Below are 20,777 nucleotides of genomic sequence, written 5' to 3' on the forward strand. Positions count from 1 at the left end.
GTTATCTGGTTTCCCCCACCCCCTATTGTTCAATTTTCAAAAAAGTAATTCTCTCCCAGGTAGAATTCTATGATTTGGACACTAATTAAGTGTAACTTAGGGAGATATATTCTAGAGTCAGACTTTATTTGATCAACAATTCTGAAATGACTCTCAGCAGGTTTTCTGAGGAGGAAATGTGGCTGTAGGGCCATGAAACTTTTTGTTACGAGGAGTCGTCAAAAATTTCTGTTTAGCTCTGTATATTCAAAGTGCTGTATTTATTTGTAAAGACTGACTTAATATGTTGTATTAAAAAAAACAAGCAAAATATTTAAATAAAAAGGATTTAAACATAAAAAACAGCTCTGTTTTTTTTGTTCATGCCTCCATTAACAAGCACTTAATAAAACATTTTTACATTCATTGATACATGATGGGTTGATAGAGGTTAGAGACAAGTCACATTTCTCTGCTGTATGAATTTTGCCTAGGCTGTAATGCACCATGGTTGTAACATGCAAGATCCTAATGCAACTAAGCTTCAAAATGAGGCTATTTATTCTTAATGTTTATGTATTCCTTAAAAGCAGGAAATTACCAGCTTACCAGCCAAGCATTAGTTACAACTTCACCAACTGTAGATTCCACTTCACATCCTAGTAAGGGCACCACTGCGTAATCTGCGATGGCTCTCTTGTGAGGTGATAACACTTTACCACCATTTTTTTTAATTATATCGATAATGCAGGCTTCATCATCTTCCACAAAGCCCATGATTAAAAATTGTTTCCTACTGAAAAAGCCTCCTTCAAGGATGGTGGATGTGCCCAATACATCACTCTGACTTGCAGATGACGGCATGTCTTCCTGCATGCTCACATGGGACACGCTTTCAATGTTTCGTGTTTCTGGATTTGCAGCATCAACTGGAAAATAGGAGAAAAGACATTTAAAAAAAATAAAAAAAAATTAAAAGAACTTTAATGAGATTGTCAGTTATACTAGCTAGACACACACATCTCCACATTATAATTATGTATATTTACATATAAAGAGCAGATGAAGAATGATTAGCAGCACAACAATTAACCTTGCCTGAAAAAGGATAAGAATATTCTACAAACCTGACTACGAAGTTTTTTTTTTTTTATGGTTTTTCTAGCTTACTGTCCTTAATATGCTATTTGCAAGTATACATGATAATGAACACCTCTACTACTGTTGCTGTTATGTAACTCTAAAGGCAATACATAGGGGTCGGGTTATCAAGCTGCGGCAGACAGGTGGTGTATTCTGCTGCCAGTATTCAGCATTGCACAAAAAAGCAATTTTGCCCTCTTTTGCAACCCTGCCCCCTGCCCGCGTACAGCCAATCACGCACGGGCAGGAGCTATCAATCTCCCCGTCGGACGACTGGGGATTTAAATTCTGATGACCGCTGCATGTTAAATAAGGACTGCAGTCGTAGGGGGTCGAAGGCTGGCGAAAGCCTTTGATAAATCGATAAAAATAATTACAAGTATTTTTATGCATTCTATAGCAGTTGGTTTCTGCTTTTTGAGCATTGCACCTCTTGCCCTTTTGCTATGCCCTTATGCCGGTACTCGTGGCGTCTGACGTCACTATCGTGAGCCCAGGAGGCGCCCTGTGTGGAGTTCGGAGTGGCTAGCCGACACTTTTGTAATTTGATAAATCGATCCCATAGTTATATATTGTCACTAATAGCATCTACCAGGACTTAACCCCTTAACGACCAAGAACGTACATGGTACTTCCTACAAAAATTGTCACTTAGTAACCAAGGATGTACCCTGCACGTCCTCAGGGTTTTAAAGTACTGGAAGCGATCATGATCGCTTCCAGGTGCTTTTAGGGTATTGCAGTGATGCCTCGATATAGAGGCATCCTGCAATACCAATTTTTAAGCTGCCTACCCGTCTCCAAGAAAGAAAAAAAAAAGTCACCCATCTCCCCCTATCTGAAAAGGAAAACTGCCACAGCAGAATTTAAACTCCAAACAGCTTTGCTAAGCAGGGTATTAACGCGTAGGCCCTTCTCCAATATCGGACGCCCAACCAAGATGATTTAACTAGGACCAGCCTAACATCTAGGATAGAAGGGCTTTCTCTGGACCAAAAGAACAAGGAAATAACCTCTTGAGAAGAAGAAAGGAGAGAGGTAAATAGTACCCAAACAGGTCCAGCTTGTAATATAGGATACAACCTATCTTGCCATGAACCTGAAAAGAACAGAGATAACCAATACCCAACCAGGACCAGCCCGATATGTAGGATATAACATATCTGTTCAAGGGTCTCAAACGGAAAATTCAAAATGTTCTAGCAAAAGGGAGAATAACAAACAGAAAAACATATGAGCTCCAATGCTTAAACATAGTCTCGGACATATCGGGGGAACATAACCCCGACCAGAAACATCCTTTGTGTCTTTCTTTTTTTCTGTTTTTTTTCTTTTTTAATATATCTTCCACCGGAAGAGACATCAATCGCAACCATGAAGATTGCTAGTACCAGAAAAACCCCAGAGTAACAAACTCGAGCTCTAAAAATATAAGAAAATAAAAACTTATCCTAACCGGATTAGAAAAGAAATTAGGCGACACAAGTGATAGCCAAAGGGAAAGTGAAACCGACAGGTCCAGCCCATCATGCGACACCATTCCTCAAGCGCTCTGAACTGGGAATCTTATACAACAAAACAAAGAATGAACAAACAGACGATAAGGAATAAGATCCCCATCTCCCCAGTCGTCTAAACAAGCTCTCTATCCGATTCAGAAGACTGAGATTCCGCTGACGGATCAGCCAACGTCACCAAAACTTCTCTCAAAAGTACTCGCAGGCAAGCCATTTTAAATTCACCACTGTCGGAGTATCTGGGGGCTCCGAATCTGGAGGTAGCACCTCTGAAGCCTCAGAGGACACCACTTCCCCAGAAGACTGATCGGATCTCATCGTCCTCTTACATGTCGGACCTTGGGTAGGAGCACACGGATTAAGTCTTCTTTTGCACGTGGCAGGAAGATGTAAATGCGCTAAAGCCAGAATTATGGCCATGCGAAACCATGCAGTAACCTCTGGTGGAAAGAGACCTCCTTCAGGAGAAGGGGTAACAGTATTCGGGACAACTGCCGGTGTAGGAACAGAGGATTCTAGGGAAAAAACCTCACAGGATGCAGAATCCTCAGAGGCAGATGGCTCAATGTTCTCTACCCTCTCAACATTGGAAGAGGAGAACACCCTATGGCGGCATACGGAACATAAATCGAGAGGGCTAGGTTACCCGGGCCACCTCACAATATACACAGGTATCAAAATCTGACTCAGAGGAACCCCCCTCTAAGTAGCTTATGGTCAAAACAACTGGCACCATGCACCCCCAATAGCTGGGGCACTCACCACCTCCTATGACCCAGACAGGTAGAGAAATAGATCCTCTCCGCAGACGCTCGGTCAGTAATACAGAAATGGAAAAACAAAAAACATGACCACAGCCGGTCACATGGTGCAAGATCACTCCCGCTAAGGAAAAGTGCGCCAGTGTAATAAAACTGTGCATCAAGAAAATTAACCTTTACGCTCTGTAATTACCTATGAGCCCCAAACGTCTAAACGTCCCCTACACCAAAGCAGTCAGAATCACATAACAAACATGAATAAAGTCCCCACTGTTCAATAATCCACCTCAGGAGATATTAACCCTTGATTCCATAAAGATAAAGGAGTCCCACTGAGACCCTCTATTCTTAATTTACGTTAACATGCAAGAAAAAATTGAAACGATCTTACCGGAATCTATGCCGTGGAACAGCAAGTCCTTCAAGTTTGACAGATGGTAGCAGCACTTCTGACATGGACTTGAGTACAGAAAGCAGGTAGCGAAACATGTCAACGCTGATTGGTTATGGAGCTGTTAATATTAGTCAGGATGGTTTCGCAGAAAGACTCTACCTGCATCTCAGGACTCTAACCTTCATCAACACTCTCACTGAGAGGCTGACAAGACTACTAAAAACTCCAGTCCCAACTCGAAGAATACTACCCCTCCATAAGGAACTACTCCGTAATTCTTCCGACACTTCTCTGCCAAACTCCTCTGACGAAAGGCAAAGAATGACTGGGGGATGAAGGAAGTGGGGGAGGTATTTAAGCCTTTGGCTGGGGTGTCATTGCCTACTCCTGATGGCCAGGTTCTGTATTCCCAAAAGTAATGAATGCAGCTGTGGACTCTCCGTGTATTTAGAAGGAAAGAGCTATTACACAACACTACTTTTGTATACATTTGGATTCCTTATGTATGTAGCATTTTTCATATATTTTGCTTTGTAAAACAGATAAATTTTTAGGTTTAGTTTTAGGTTTTTATGACACAGTTCACGCTATTTTTGCTCTTAATTATTTTTCAGAAATATAAATATATAAATATTAGGAATAGTTCATTAGATATTAATCTCAAAACAATTATAGCATGGCTATGAAAGAGCAGAAACCCTAACCAAAATATTTTTTTGGCACAAAGAAAATCAAAAATGTATGCTTACCTGGTGAGTCCACTATGTCATCATTTACTGTTGGGAATATCCCTCCTGGACAGCAGGAGGAGGCAAAGAGCACCACAGCAAGGCTGTTAAGTATGACTTCCCATCCCACAAACCCCAGTCATTCGACCGAAGGGAAATTGAAAAAGGAATAATACAAAAGGTCATAATTTACTGTTGGGAATCAATACCCAAGCTAGAGGACACAGATGACTAGGGAGGGACAAGACAGGTAGACCTAAACAGAAGGCACCACCGCTTGACGAACTATTCTCCCAAAAGAAACCTCAGCCGAGGCAAAAGTATCAAATTTTAAAAATTTGGAAAAATTATGTAGAGGACCAAATTGCAGCCTTGCAAATCTGATCCACAGAAGCTTCATTCTTGAAAGCCCAAGAAGAGGAAACAGCCCTCGAGAAAAGAGTCGTAATTCTCTCAGGAGGCTGCTAACCAGCAGTCTCATAAGCAAAATAATAATACTTCACAACCAGATAGAAAGAGAAGTAGCAGTAGCCTCCTGAACTTTACGTTTCCCAGAGAAACAAACAAACAAGGGCAGAGGACTGGCAAAAATCCTTAGTCGTCTGTAGGTAGATTTCTAGAGCATGCACAACATCTAGATTGTGCAACAAACGTTCCTAATGAGAAGAAGGATTAGGACATAGAGAAGGAACAACAATTTCCTCAATAATATTTCTATCAGAAACCACTTTAGGTAGAAAACCCAACTTCGTATGAAGAACCGCCTTATCAGAGTGAAAGATAAGATAAGGCGAATCACACTGCAAAGCCGAGATTTCCGAGACTCTCCGAGCAGAAAAAATAGCAATAAGAAACAAAACCTTCCAAAATAACAACTTAATATCTATGGAATGCAATGGCTCAAATGGAGCCTGCCTTCCTCCATGCACCAAGGCAAAGAGAATGACTGGGGTTTGTGGGAAGGGAAATGATTACTAACACCAATTTCAAATTGTTGCAGCTTGCATTATTTCTCGTACAGCATATTTTAAAGCATGTGCCTTTCACTTTATTTTTATTTATTCTTTAAACTAAAGTCAGATTTATAAAGGAATTGGCTTTAAAATAATTTTTGCACCTGTGAGTTTTGCAATACTTTTTAGTGTCTTTGAAAGTGCAACTCACTTCACAGTTTATACAGACATCATTGGTATTGCTTACTCAAAGTGTAATCATTTTCTGTATATTGAGACAGGAGGTCTTCATCAGTGCGCTGTTGCAGAACACGACTTGAAGGCTCACGGATGGACTGACTGCTATTCATCTTTACAACAGATGAATTAAAGGCAGGTTGTACTGGAGCTGGTAGTTCAGCAGGCTGGTAGCTTGTGTGAGAATACATCTCCTCAGGCTGCAAATGTCCTTTAGAAAAGCTGTCTATTAACCATTTAACTGTGAGAACATGTGGTCTACAAAAAAAAAAAAAATATATGTTATATAAGGTTATGAGTAAGCACACATTTGTGTATGTATCTAGTAGGAGAGTATAGGAGAACAGGACTATATGGCTGCTAGTTGCATTAATAAAATTATTCAATATATTATCAATTTAAACATTTTCACTTTAACATTACAGAGCTGCATTTAAAAAGTGATTAATAGCGTTGACATTGTAATGAACGTCTAAATTTAAAAAGGCTAATATAACCAACTGTAAAAGTGCATAAAATGGTTTTCTGCAAACCTATGATCAGTCTTATTCAAAAATTGCTTCAGTTCCTCATCGGTTTCTCCAACAATGACGTGAGAAACATCCCCAGTAAGTTTATTAAATCGAACCCCTCCTCCACAGTTTATAAGCCTTCTCAGCTTGTCCAGTTTTCTGCCTCCAAAGCCACAGACATATATCTGTTGGAACAAAAATATGTCTTACAATGTCTATAATAATAAAGAATATTAATAAAAATAAAAAAAAAGCAATCCATATTATTCCATAAGAAATATAAGTAGATAGATGACAGTATCAAAATTAACTGGTTAAATCTACTTCTGAATATCCAGTTGCAACTCTTGGTACTTTATCCCTTTTCAAATTCCTAATTCTCTTCACTCCACTCTTTCATTAGCAGAAGTGCAGATTGAGGATCATATTTACTTAAAGGGACATTAAACACTAAATACATGCTAGATAGAATGATGCATTCAAAGAAAAGATTAGTCCATGACTAACATGTAGATGTATTTTCTAAAGTTTCATTAGTTGTTTAAAAAGTGACAAAATATGTGTAAAGTTTAAGTGTCTATAAAACACTGGGAGCTGCCATGTTGTAACTTGTGTTACCTTCTCTGCTGTGGCCAATTAGGGTCAGTTATAAATAGGTCACTAGAGTGTGCAGCCAATGGTTGTGCTGGATTTAACAGTGTTCTGCACTTCCATTTCTAACATGAACTGAAAAGCTCACAATTTCAGAATGGAATTACAGGCAAAGAGGACAAAATAAATAATGAAAGTATATTGCAGAGTTGTTTTATTATATACAATTTATCCTTTTATATTACCATCTCAAAGTGTTTAATGTCCCTTTAACCTCATAACTGCTAAGCCATTTCCACCCTTGAGCTGTGCTGTAGGAGTTTTTCATGTTGGCCACATTTAATCTCCACAGTAGGCCATTTTTCAATGAGAACCCCACACATAATTGGCTCGTTTACAAGTGGTGCACTAATGTTTGCACGGGTTCCAATAAGCAAAATCGGCACCACGCCAACTAACACTCGTATTACTCGTATTATTATTAAGTTTAAAGTAAACAGGTGTGATCAAGTGCTAACAAAATTTGTGCTCGTCGGGTTAACGCAACATTCACTAGCTAATAATTTTTTTTTAAATTATTTATATAAATATTAAAACCTAAAAACATATTTATAAGTGTAAAAAATGTATATAACAAGGTGTTTGACTGGAAAGAGCTATAATATGAAGGTGTGTGTGAGATATATACACACATATACATATGAACACAATTTTACACATGAATATACATATACACACATAATGAGTGTGTGTGTGTGTGTGTGTGTGTGTGTGTGTGTGTGTGTGTGTGTGTGTATGTATGTATGTATGTATGTATGTATGTATGTATGTATGTATGTATGTATGTATGTATGTATGTATGTATGTATGTATGTATGTATGTATGTATATATATATATATATATATATATATATATATATATATATATATATATATATATATATATATATATATATATATATATATATATATATATATACACACACACACGTCAAGGAAAGAAGAGGCAATCACAGAACTTAGCACAAATTTTTATTCATTGTTCATCAATTCAGTCAGTCAACGTTTCGGTCCTCAGAGGGACCTTTGTCAAGACTGTTTCTCAATACGAGAGTGTATGCTATGTTCAACGGTGAATTGATGAACAAGTCCTGTGAGTGCCTCTTCTTTCCTTAAAGTTTCTACCTATCTACCATAGAGTGCACCCAGGCAATACACACTTACAGTGAGTGCTTGGATCCCAAAACAAAAAAAAACAAAAATATATATATATATATATATATATATATATATATATATATATATATATATATATATATATATATATATATATATATATATATATATATATATATATATATAAAAGTATAGAAGGAGACAGGCGCACAGGGGCACACTTCGTGTAATACGTTCACAGAAGTAACATAAAAAGCAAACAGTGGGGGAATTATCCGCGCTCACCTGGTGTACCCTCAAGTAGTGAGGTACTAGAAGTGCACTTATATGGTTGTACTCTGTTCCTTTTCTCCCTTCTCGTGTGTCCGCGATCCTCCGGTGTTAGGTGTATCTTCAGTGGATCACCGTTATCCGTTGTCAGTGATAAGGGGAGTAAGGGGATATTATATGTATAGAGGTGTGTGTATAGTCTATATATCTCAATTGACCACACAATACACTATAGTATAACAGAGATTATAAAACCATATATTTATTTTGAATAGTATAAAACAGACACACTTGTCTGATTAGGATGCAAGTAGAACAAACATATATATACAATGGTAGTGAGCCGTAGTGCTGCCCGGTAATAAGATCCTTATACAAAAGGTCTGTTTCCAAATGCATACACTAAATTGCTCCACAACCGTTAAAACGTTAGAAGTTAACAGTATCAGTATCACAGATATCCAAATATACAAGTATACAAGTAAGGAGCACCAAAGGTATCAATCGGAGCTAATAAGGCTAATTTCGTTGCCCAGCAACCGATTACCTTATGCAGCTCCGTGTATGCTGTGCACTCGAAAGCGTGCAGGTGTGACGTGTGGCGGGGGGCGGAGCCTAACGCGTTTCGTAACCAATGGGTTACTTCATCAGAGGTGTGGGCCGCCCCCCAACCTAGCTCTATAAATGCGTGTGGCTGTGGCTGATTGGCCAAGTGTTAGCCCCTCGGTCGCCATTTTGTTTAAGGGCAAGTGGCCAGGTTTTACTGTTCTACTAAACCCAGTATTTTTAGTTTTCTTTTTCGTTAGTCATGCATTTGAAATTGACAATAGATTTTTAGTTCCAAGTTGGCAATCGAACTTTTTGTGTGCTTGTTTGTAACTTTGAGTGTTACTATATCAAATTGAAGTATCCTGTTAGAAACGATACTTAATAGAATAAGGTCTATATAAAAAATAATCGTAAAATATATATATACACAGTAAACCTGACGAATTGTATTGTGACTAGCATTTTAAAAAATGTAATTAAAAATAGGTACAGAATTACTGTAATGTTATTAAAAATAGGTACAGAATTGCTGGGATACGTTATGTATACTCATATTATTTCTTCCTCATATTTGTTAATGAAGAAAGGATACTTAAAAGAACAAGAAATGTCAGAACACCATAAAATTAGCATATTCTTAAAAGGGGAGATAAAATTCTAAAGGGATAGGATATTCCAAACTAACTTAACTTAATTAAGAGCCATAGTGTATATTTCCTAATGGTTTATATACTTTTAAAACTCTAAAAACATAAAACATAAATTAACTGTCTCGTAATTTTTTGGAATACATACATGGGGGAGAGATCAAGTGGTGTTCAGAAAAGTCTCCCCAGTTAGTATACCAATGATTATAGAAATGCTGCTAGGTCAATATCTCTATTTAACCCATTTGGTTCTAGCGTTCCCAATTTATGGATCCAAACTGTCTCCCTTTTTCGTAGTTCCAGAAGTCTACTACCTCCTCTGTTACCTTTGTGTATTTGTTCTATAGCCTTAATGAAAAAAGCCTCTTTGTTTTTATTATGAATATTCGTAAAGTGGTTTATGAGAGGATTTTTGAGGGTTCCTGCTTCTATATTTTTCATGTGTTCTAGACAGCGGATTTTTAAACCCCGTGTCGTGCGTCCTATATATCTTTTTGGGGTATTACAGGTGCACTCCAGCATATAGACTACATGATCAGATCTACAATTTAGTAGACCTTTAATCGGATATTTTTCTCCTTCTTTTCCACAGTCTATAAATTTATTAAAATTTTTATTCTTATTTATATGTGCACAGCACACACAGTTTTTTCTTGCACATTTGAAAAAACCTTGTATATTAGTAATCTGACTTTTAGGTTGTTTATCTGTTTTCCTGATTTTCTGAATGTCACTAGGTGCTAAGAAATTCTTTAGATTCTTGTTTTTCTTGTATGTGACATATGGTCTGTTGCCTATAGTGTCTTTTAGTATGGGGTCATTTTTCAAGATTGACCAATTTTTCTGTAGAATGTTCTTAATCTTCCAGTGGCCTTCATTGAAAGTTGTAACAAAATTAATTTTAGTATTAGTATCTCTTTTCTGTATTGCCCTTATTGTATCTGGTGTTGTGGTTGGTTGTGTCTGTAATTGTTGATTATTACCATGTACTAATGTTTCTCTGTTAAGTTGAATTGCTCTATTATATGCCTTTTGGATAGTGTTAGTTGGATAGTGTTTTTCTGTAAACTTATCTTTGAGTTTATTTGCCTCTAATTCAAAATTACTCATATCTGAGCAGTTTCGCCTCAGTCTCTGAAACTGTCCGAATGGAATATTTTCTATCCATTTAGGATGGTGGCTGCTACGTGCGTCTAGGTAACCGTTAGTGTCAGTAGGTTTTCTGTATAGCTTGCTGCATATATTCCCATTTGATACATATAAAGTGACATCTAGAAAATCAATGGATGAGATTTCTATTTTTTGTGTAAAAGTAAGATTCATGCAGTTGGCATTAAGTTCTTGTACATATGTATCCCATAGATTAATCTCTCCATCCCAAATAACTAGGATGTCATCTATAAAGCGATGCCAGAACACAACATTTTTGTTTTTAAATTCAAAATTATTATAAACCATCTCCTCCTCAAATATACCCATATATAAGTTAGCAAAATTAGGTGCAAACTTTGTACCCATGGCTGTTCCTGTGTTTTGCAGATAATATGTTCCTTCGAATTTGAAATAATTATTCTGTAGGATATATCTAATGGATTCTAATAGAAAGTTTCTCTGCTCAAGGGCAATCTGATTAGCATTGTCTAGTGATCTCTTAATCGCACTTATCCCTTGGTCATGAGGGATAGATGTATATAATGCTGTTACATCGAGTGTAGCCCATTTATAAGTTGACTTCCATTGTATTCTTTCTATAATTTGGAGAAGGTGGGGTGTATCTCTAAGGTATGATTTGAGATTAAGTACCATAGGTTTTAAAAATTGATCCACATATTCAGATAATCTAGATGTTATTGAATCTATACCTGAGATGATAGGCCTGCCAGGTGGTTTGGTCAGGCTCTTGTGGATCTTTGGTAGGTAATAAAATATTGCTATTTTCGGTTCATCATTTGAGAGGTATTTTCTCTCTCTGTCCGTGAGTACTCTGTTTTGGTAACCAGAATTTATGTGTTCCATATACGTTCTCAGGAATAGAGGTGTAGGGTCACTTTTCAGGGTCATATATGTCTTACTATCAGAGAGTTGGCGATTAGCTTCCTCTAAATAGTCTTTCCTGTCTAGAATGACTATGCCTCCTCCCTTGTCAGCCTCCCGTATCACAATCTGTTCATTATCCATTAGTGTTTTTAGCACCCTTTTCTCTCTTATGCTCATATTATGTTTCTGGATTTTGTAGTTGCTGCAGAGTTCCATACAGTCTTGAATGACCTTATCCTTAAACATGGTTATGTATTTTCCCTGTGATTGGACAGGGAAGAAAATGGACTTGGGTCTTAAGCCACTATTAATAATACTTAATTCATTTGAGTCAACTTCTGGTCCAAAATAGTTATTACAATCTATTTGTGAGTGATGGTTGTTCCGATTCTCTAGATCCATTAAGGCTTCCAGTGTTTCTAAATCTGATTGTGTGAGGTTAACTGAATTTTGTATCTTTTTATCTTTTTCAAAATGTCTAACTAATGTTAGTTTACGTATGAATTTATTTATGTCAATAAATAATTCAAATGGATCTGGTTTTTGTGTAGGCGCAAATGACAAACCTTTTTTTAGAAGGTCTGTTTCGTCTAAACTTAGATTGTGTGTGGACAAATTGAAGATTTTTATGGTTTCTTCTTTTACTGTCTCATCTCTCTGCGTCTTTTTAAGTTGGAATTTTCTACCAGCTCTACATCCTCTTCTTCTTCCATATGTCTTTTTCCCCTTCTTCCTTCTACATGTGTTTGTGGTTGTCTCCATTCTAGTGGTATATGTTCTTGTGGTGGGGGTCTTACTTCTCTCTGTACCTCTAAAGCTCTTGGTTTGTCTGTCAGATGTCTGTCGTGAAAACCCTTATCATTGTAATTATCTCTATTCCTAGAGTAGGTGTGTGGTTGTTGTTCCCAATTAGAATTTTGGTTTGCCCTTGTATCATTCCACCCTTGATTACCATATGAATCCTGATCGTACCTGTTGGATCTATAATTTGAATTATAATTATAGTTATGGTTATAATGTCTTATACCTCCCCTGGGATGTGCTCTACCTCTAGAGTGATAATAATTTCCCTCTCTATTTTCTCTTTCAATCATATGGGAATCATGTCTCAGGTTTGGATTATGATAATAGTTATCTCTGTTAGTATTGTGACCCCTATTTTGTCTAGGAGTATACTCTCTAGAGGGGAAATTGAACTTAATGTTTGTTTGTTTGGGGGTTCTTGAACCTGTTTTCTTCAAACTTTTGAGATGATTATTCCTAATTACATCACTGTATAGAGTGTTTGTGGTTGTTAGTGGAGTGTTAGGTGTCTCATTACCCCCTGGTGTGTTTGGTGTTAAAGGTACATCGGTCTCAATTTCGATATTTCCTGTTTGTTCACTAACTTTATTTTGTAAGTCTCGTTCCAACTTTTTCTTCTTTTTAAGTTTTAAATCCCTTTCTAATTTGCTCATTCTTTCTCTTATGTCACTATCTAATTTGTCATAATATGTGTCCAATCACAGGGAAAATACATAACCATGTTTAAGGATAAGGTCATTCAAGACTGTATGGAACTCTGCAGCAACTACAAAATCCAGAAACATAATATGAGCATAAGAGAGAAAAGGGTGCTAAAAACACTAATGGATAATGAACAGATTGTGATACGGGAGGCTGACAAGGGAGGAGGCATAGTCATTCTAGACAGGAAAGACTATTTAGAGGAAGCTAATCGCCAACTCTCTGATAGTAAGACATATATGACCCTGAAAAGTGACCCTACACCTCTATTCCTGAGAACGTATATGGAACACATAAATTCTGGTTACCAAAACAGAGTACTCACGGACAGAGAGAGAAAATACCTCTCAAATGATGAACCGAAAATAGCAATATTTTATTACCTACCAAAGATCCACAAGAGCCTGACCAAACCACCTGGCAGGCCTATCATCTCAGGTATAGATTCAATAACATCTAGATTATCTGAATATGTGGATCAATTTTTAAAACCTATGGTACTTAATCTCAAATCATACCTTAGAGATACACCCCACCTTCTCCAAATTATAGAAAGAATACAATGGAAGTCAACTTATAAATGGGCTACACTCGATGTAACAGCATTATATACATCTATCCCTCATGACCAAGGGATAAGTGCGATTAAGAGATCACTAGACAATGCTAATCAGATTGCCCTTGAGCAGAGAAACTTTCTATTAGAATCCATTAGATATATCCTACAGAATAATTATTTCAAATTCGAAGGAACATATTATCTGCAAAACACAGGAACAGCCATGGGTACAAAGTTTGCACCTAATTTTGCTAACTTATATATGGGTATATTTGAGGAGGAGATGGTTTATAATAATTTTGAATTTAAAAACAAAAATGTTGTGTTCTGGCATCGCTTTATAGATGACATCCTAGTTATTTGGGATGGAGAGATTAATCTATGGGATACATATGTACAAGAACTTAATGCCAACTGCATGAATCTTACTTTTACACAAAAAATAGAAATCTCATCCATTGATTTTCTAGATGTCACTTTATATGTATCAAATGGGAATATATGCAGCAAGCTATACAGAAAACCTACTGACACTAACGGTTACCTAGACGCACGTAGCAGCCACCATCCTAAATGGATAGAAAATATTCCATTCGGACAGTTTCAGAGACTGAGGCGAAACTGCTCAGATATGAGTAATTTTGAATTAGAGGCAAATAAACTCAAAGATAAGTTTACAGAAAAACACTATCCAACTAACACTATCCAAAAGGCATATAATAGAGCAATTCAACTTAACAGAGAAACATTAGTACATGGTAATAATCAACAATTACAGACACAACCAACCACAACACCAGATACAATAAGGGCAATACAGAAAAGAGATACTAATACTAAAATTAATTTTGTTACAACTTTCAATGAAGGCCACTGGAAGATTAAGAACATTCTACAGAAAAATTGGTCAATCTTGAAAAATGACCCCATACTAAAAGACACTATAGGCAACAGACCATATGTCACATACAAGAAAAACAAGAATCTAAAGAATTTCTTAGCACCTAGTGACATTCAGAAAATCAGGAAAACAGATAAACAACCTAAAAGTCAGATTACTAATATACAAGGTTTTTTCAAATGTGCAAGAAAAAACTGTGTGTGCTGTGCACATATAAATAAGAATAAAAATTTTAATAAATTTATAGACTGTGGAAAAGAAGGAGAAAAATATCCGATTAAAGGTCTACTAAATTGTAGATCTGATCATGTAGTCTATATGCTGGAGTGCACCTGTAATACCCCAAAAAGATATATAGGACGCACGACACGGGGTTTAAAAATCCGCTGTCTAGAACACATGAAAAATATAGAAGCAGGAACCCTCAAAAATCCTCTCATAAACCACTTTACGAATATTCATAATAAAAACAAAGAGGCTTTTTTCATTAAGGCTATAGAACAAATACACAAAGGTAACAGAGGAGGTAGTAGACTTCTGGAACTACGAAAAAGGGAGACAGTTTGGATCCATAAATTGGGAACGCTAGAACCAAATGGGTTAAATAGAGATATTGACCTAGCAGCATTTCTATAATCATTGGTATACTAACTGGGGAGACTTTTCTGAACACCACTTGATCTCTCCCCCATGTATGTATTCCAAAAAATTACGAGACAGTTAATTTATGTTTTATGTTTTTAGAGTTTTAAAAGTATATAAACCATTAGGAAATATACACTATGGCTCTTAATTAAGTTAAGTTAGTTTGGAATATCCTATCCCTTTAGAATTTTATCTCCCCTTTTAAGAATATGCTAATTTTATGGTGTTCTGACATTTCTTGTTCTTTTAAGTATCCTTTCTTCATTAACAAATATGAGGAAGAAATAATACGAGTATACATAACGTATCCCAGCAATTCTGTACCTATTTTTAATAACATTACAGTAATTCTGTACCTATTTTTAATTACATTTTTTAAAATGCTAGTCACAATACAATTAGTCAGGTTTACTGTGTATATATATATTTTACGATTATTTTTTATATAGACCTTATTCTATTAAGTATCGTTTCTAACAGGATACTTCAATTTGATATAGTAACACTCAAAGTTACAAACAAGCACACAAAAAGTTCGATTGCCAACTTGGAACTAAAAATCTATTGTCAATTTCAAATGCATGACTAACGAAAAAGAAAACTAAAAATACTGGGTTTAGTAGAACAGTAAAACCTGGCCACTTGCCCTTAAACAAAATGGCGACCGAGGGGCTAACACTTGGCCAATCAGCCACAGCCACACGCATTTATAGAGCTAGGTTGGGGGGCGGCCCACACCTCTGATGAAGTAACCCATTGGTTACGAAACGCGTTAGGCTCCGCCCCCCGCCACACCTGCACGCTTTCGAGTGCACAGCATACACGGAGCTGCATAAGGTAATCGGTTGCTGGGCAACGAAATTAGCCTTATTAGCTCCGATTGATACCTTTGGTGCTCCTTACTTGTATACTTGTATATTTGGATATCTGTGATACTGATACTGTTAACTTCTAACGTTTTAACGGTTGTGGAGCAATTTAGTGTATGCATTTGGAAACAGACCTTTTGTATAAGGATCTTATTACCGGGCAGCACTACGGCTCACTACCATTGTATATATATGTTTGTTCTACTTGCATCCTAATCAGACAAGTGTGTCTGTTTTATACTATTCAAAATAAATATATGGTTTTATAATCTCTGTTATACTATAGTGTATTGTGTGGTCAATTGAGATATATAGACTATACACACACCTCTATACATATAATATCCCCTTACTCCCCTTATCACTGACAACGGATAACGGTGATCCACTGAAGATACACCTAACACCGGAGGATCGCGGACACACGAGAAGGGAGAAAAGGAACAGAGTACAACCATATAAGTGCACTTCTAGTACCTCACTACTTGAGGGTACACCAGGTGAGCGCGGATAATTCCCCCACTGTTTGCTTTTTATGTTACTTCTGTGAACGTATTACACGAAGTGTGCCCCTGTGCGCCTGTCTCCTTCTATACTTTTCCAGACAATTCGAGAAGAACCTCACCTTGCGGGGGATCATCTTTAGACCAGACGGGCTGCCCACACCTATAGCACACGGGAACTAGCTTTGTGGACTATATGGAATATTATACATTCACAGACTTTCCATCCGAATAAGACTGCCATTTGCACTAACTATAAACTGTTGCATATATAGAGACATATATCTATATAAATATATTTATTCTTAATAGTGGATGAGAATATATATTTATTGTAAATAGCAGTTCATACATTAACTTTAAGCGCTGACCATTCTTTTGTTCATATATATATATATATATATATATATATATATATATATATATATATATATATATATATATATATATATATATATATATATATATATATATATATATATATATATATACACACACACACACACACATATCATAACTACCTTCGGGTTTAACGCAGCTGGTCTAATGCGGTGTTGGGTTACCACGCAAGCGATAAGTGTTAGTTTTTTTGGGGGAGGGGTTTAACAGAATGCTCCACAGAAGTTAAAGTTAACATGTTAATGATATCTGAAGTCATAGAGTTAGCAGGCATCGGGTTTCGCTCTTGTGCTAACTTGTAATACGTGCACTATCTATCCAGCCTGTGTTAAAAGTTTTTAGCAGTGTAAGCGTGCTAGCAAAAATCTAGCCTATTATCTATTGGGTTTTTTTAAGAAGACCTAGCTTTAATATTATTTTATGAATAGGTCATGACATGCGAGAACTGCAACAAAATGTGTGAAAAAAGGGCATTTTGGTATAGGTTACGTAACTTTGATTTGCAAATAGGGGATCCCATGAGCCACTATGCAAGTAAATAAACATTTATTCACATCAGGTGATCACTGTGTATTAGAATTTATACATGGGCTTTATTTTAAAGAGGGGATTCTAGGCTTTTAAACAAGAGGTCCTGGGGGTCTCTATGTGTCTTAATGGCCTGTTATAAGGGCCTAGAAACTCCCTCACAAAAAAAAAAAAAATTATTCACAATTTGGTAAACAAGGCTGTAAAACAAGTGTGCGTTTGTTTTTCTAAAACCTATAGTGAAAAGAAAAAAAAAGGGTTATTTTCGTATAAATTAGGGCATTTTGGTATATTTATATATCTTTGATCTGCACAAAGGGGCTCCCATGAGCCTCTGCTCAAATAAATGCACATTTATTCATACCAGGTGATCATTATTAATTATAGTGATCAGCAGGCTATTAAAACTTATATAAGGGCTTTATTTTAAAGAGGCGCTTCTGGGCTTTATAATAAGGGGGCCTTTTAGGCCTTTTTGATGGTCTGTTATAAATGTGATGTATAGTGCTTAAAGGAACATGAAACCCCAAATTTTTGTTTCATAAGTTAGATAGAGAATACAATTTTAAACATTCCAATATACTTCCATTGTCTAATTTGCTTCATTCTTTAGATATCCTTTATTGAAGAAATAGCAATGCACAAGGGTGAGCAAATCACACAAAGAATCTATGTGCACTCACCGATCAGCAGCTACTTAGCCTATTTAGATATGCTTTTTAACAAAGAATATGAAGAGAATGAAGAAAATATTATAAGAGAAGTAAAATTGGAAAGTTGTTTAAAATTGCATGCTCTTTCTAAATCATTGGGGAAAAAAATGGGTTTCATGTCCCTTTAAACTGGTTTATTTTGTTTTTATTTTTTAATTTTACTTTATACCCCCAAGACACACACCATTTGAAAGAGCGGCACAATTACCTTTCAAAAAGGGCCCCCAACCAGCTCCCTTAAGGCCTGGGCAGCTACTGAGCACTTCCCTGTTTCTGGGGTGACGCCACCTCGAACTACATGAGAAAAGCGCGGGGGGCTGCAATTAGCTCTGAAAGCTGTACCCTCTGGATGACGACAAGTGGTCATCAATCGTGCTGAAAGCATTGCATAGATGACTACTGCGTGTCATCACTCGCTGTGAAAAAGTTAAATTAATAAAATTCTATTGTCACTCACCCGGCAACCATCTAGTAGGTCCTCTGGTGCGTGAAGGGAACTAATATCCAAGTTCTCAAGGTTATCAAGTGGAGAATCCAGCTTAGTGCTCATCACCGAATTAAATGCAGACTCATTAATGCAACTAGTGCTTATATTGGAAATATTACTAACATCTGAAAGTGTTCGATCTATGGGGGGAAAAAATAAAATAATTTGGTTATCCTTTCCTTAACAAGCGTGATTACTTTAAAAACCCACAAATTGATAGGATATTGGAAAGGTCAAAATAAAAGAACAAAAAATAATAATAAAAATAAATAAATAAATAAAAATTATGCTTACCTGATAAATTTCTTTCTTTCCGGATTTGGAGAGTCAACAGCGTCCTCAATTACTGTTGGGAATATCACTCCTGGCCAGCAGGAGGCAAAGAGCACCACAGCAAAGCTGTTAAGAATCCCTCCCATTCCCACAATCCCCAGTCATTTGACCGAAGGAAAATAGAGAAAAGGAGAAACACACTTTAAAATACAAGACATGGTGAGTCCATGGAGTCCTCATTTACTGTTGGGAACCAATATCCAAGCTAAAGGACACAGAGGACTAGGGAGGGACAAGACAGGTAGAACTAAACAAAAGGTACCACTGCTTGAAGAACCTTTCTCCCAAAAAAAGTATGTAAAGAGGACCAAGTTGCAGCCTTGCAAATATGCTCAACAGAAGCTTCATTTTTGAAAGCCCAAGAAGAAGAAGAAACGGTCCTGGTGGAATGAGCTGTGATTTTTTTCAAGAGGCTGCTGTCCAGCAGTCTCATATGCCAAACGAATAATACTTCTCAACCAGAGAGAAAGAGAAGTAGCAGTAGCTTTCTGACCTTTAAGTTTCCCAGAAAAACAAACAAACAATGCAAAAGACTGACGAAAATCCTTGGTCGCCTGAACATAAAATTTTAGAGCATGCACAACATCCAGGTTGTGTAACAGACGTTCCTTATGAGAAGAAGGATTAGGACACAGAGAAGGAACAACAATCTTTTGATTAATATTTCTTTCCGAAACAACCTTCGGAAGAAAACCAAAAGTTGTACAAAGAACTGCCTTATCTGCATGAAATATAAGATAAGACGAATCGCACTGCAAACTGAGAGTTCAGAAACTCTCTGAGCAGAAAAGATAGCGGTAAGAAACAAAACCTTCCAAGAATTCTAACCAAGGCCTGATAAAATGATTGCACACCTGGCACGTCCACCAGACGCTTGTGCAGAAAAATAGATAGAGCAGAAATCTGGCCCTTCAGAGTACCGACAGATAAACATTTCTCCAGACCTTCCTGGAGAAAATATAAAATTCTGGGAATCCTGACCCTACTCCAAGAGTATCCCTTGGATTCATACCAATAAAGATATTTACGCCATATCTTATGTTAAATCTTTCTGGTAAAAGGCTTACGAGCCTGAATCATGGTCTCAATGAAAATCCATGCTTAGATAACATTAAACGTTCAATCTCCAAGCAGTCAGTTTCAGAGAAAGTAGATTTGGATGAAGAAAAGGACCCTGAAGTAGAAGGTCCTTCCTCAGAGGAAGTCTCCACGGTGATAGAGATGACATTTCCACTAGGTCTGCATACCAGATCCTGCAAGGTCACGCAGGAGCTATTAGAATCACCAACGCTCTCTCCTGCTTGATACAAGCAATGACTCCTGGAAGGAGAGAAAACGGAGGAAATAAGTATGCCAACCTGAAGCTCCAAGGAACTGCCAAAGCATCTATCAGGAAGGCCTGAGGATCCCTTGACCTCGAACCATACTTTGGAAGCTTGACGTTCTGTCGAGACGCCATCAGATCCAATTACGGTACCCCCCATTTGATGGTTAACCTGTAAAGCACCTCCGAATGGAGTTCCCACTCCCCGGGATGAAAAGTCTATCTGCTCAGGAAATCCGCTTCCCAGTTGTCCACTCCCGGAATGTGGATGGCAGATAGACAGCAATGGTGAGCTTCCGCCCATTGAATAATTCGAGCCACCTCCTTCATGGCTAAGGAACTCAGGAGTACCCCCCTGGTGGTTGATGTAAGCCACTGAGGTTATGCTGTCTGAATGGAACCTGATAAATCAGGCTAAGGCCAGTTGAGGCCAAGCCATCATGGCATTGAAGATCGCTCTCAACTCCAAAATGTTTATGGGGAGAGCAGATTCCTCCTGAGACCAAAGTCCTTGC

General features: G+C 37.2%; 1 protein-coding gene across 1 annotated transcript in view; it reads right to left on the reverse strand.

The window, feature by feature from the left end:
• TOPBP1 (DNA topoisomerase II binding protein 1) overlaps positions 1-20,777 on the reverse strand; it is an 872,354-nt gene that overhangs the window by 801,299 nt on the left and 50,278 nt on the right. Inside the window, exons 8-11 of the mRNA XM_053715750.1 lie at positions 18,576-18,745; positions 6,246-6,409; positions 5,723-5,970; positions 589-908 (exon numbers count right to left, since the gene is read on the reverse strand). Of these exons, the coding sequence (XP_053571725.1) occupies positions 589-908; positions 5,723-5,970; positions 6,246-6,409; positions 18,576-18,745 (902 nt within the window). The remainder of the gene's footprint in view (positions 1-588; positions 909-5,722; positions 5,971-6,245; positions 6,410-18,575; positions 18,746-20,777) is intronic.

This window comes from Bombina bombina, chromosome 5, assembly GCF_027579735.1.
Source record: "Bombina bombina isolate aBomBom1 chromosome 5, aBomBom1.pri, whole genome shotgun sequence".
In the NCBI taxonomy this organism is placed as follows: domain Eukaryota; kingdom Metazoa; phylum Chordata; class Amphibia; order Anura; family Bombinatoridae; genus Bombina; species Bombina bombina.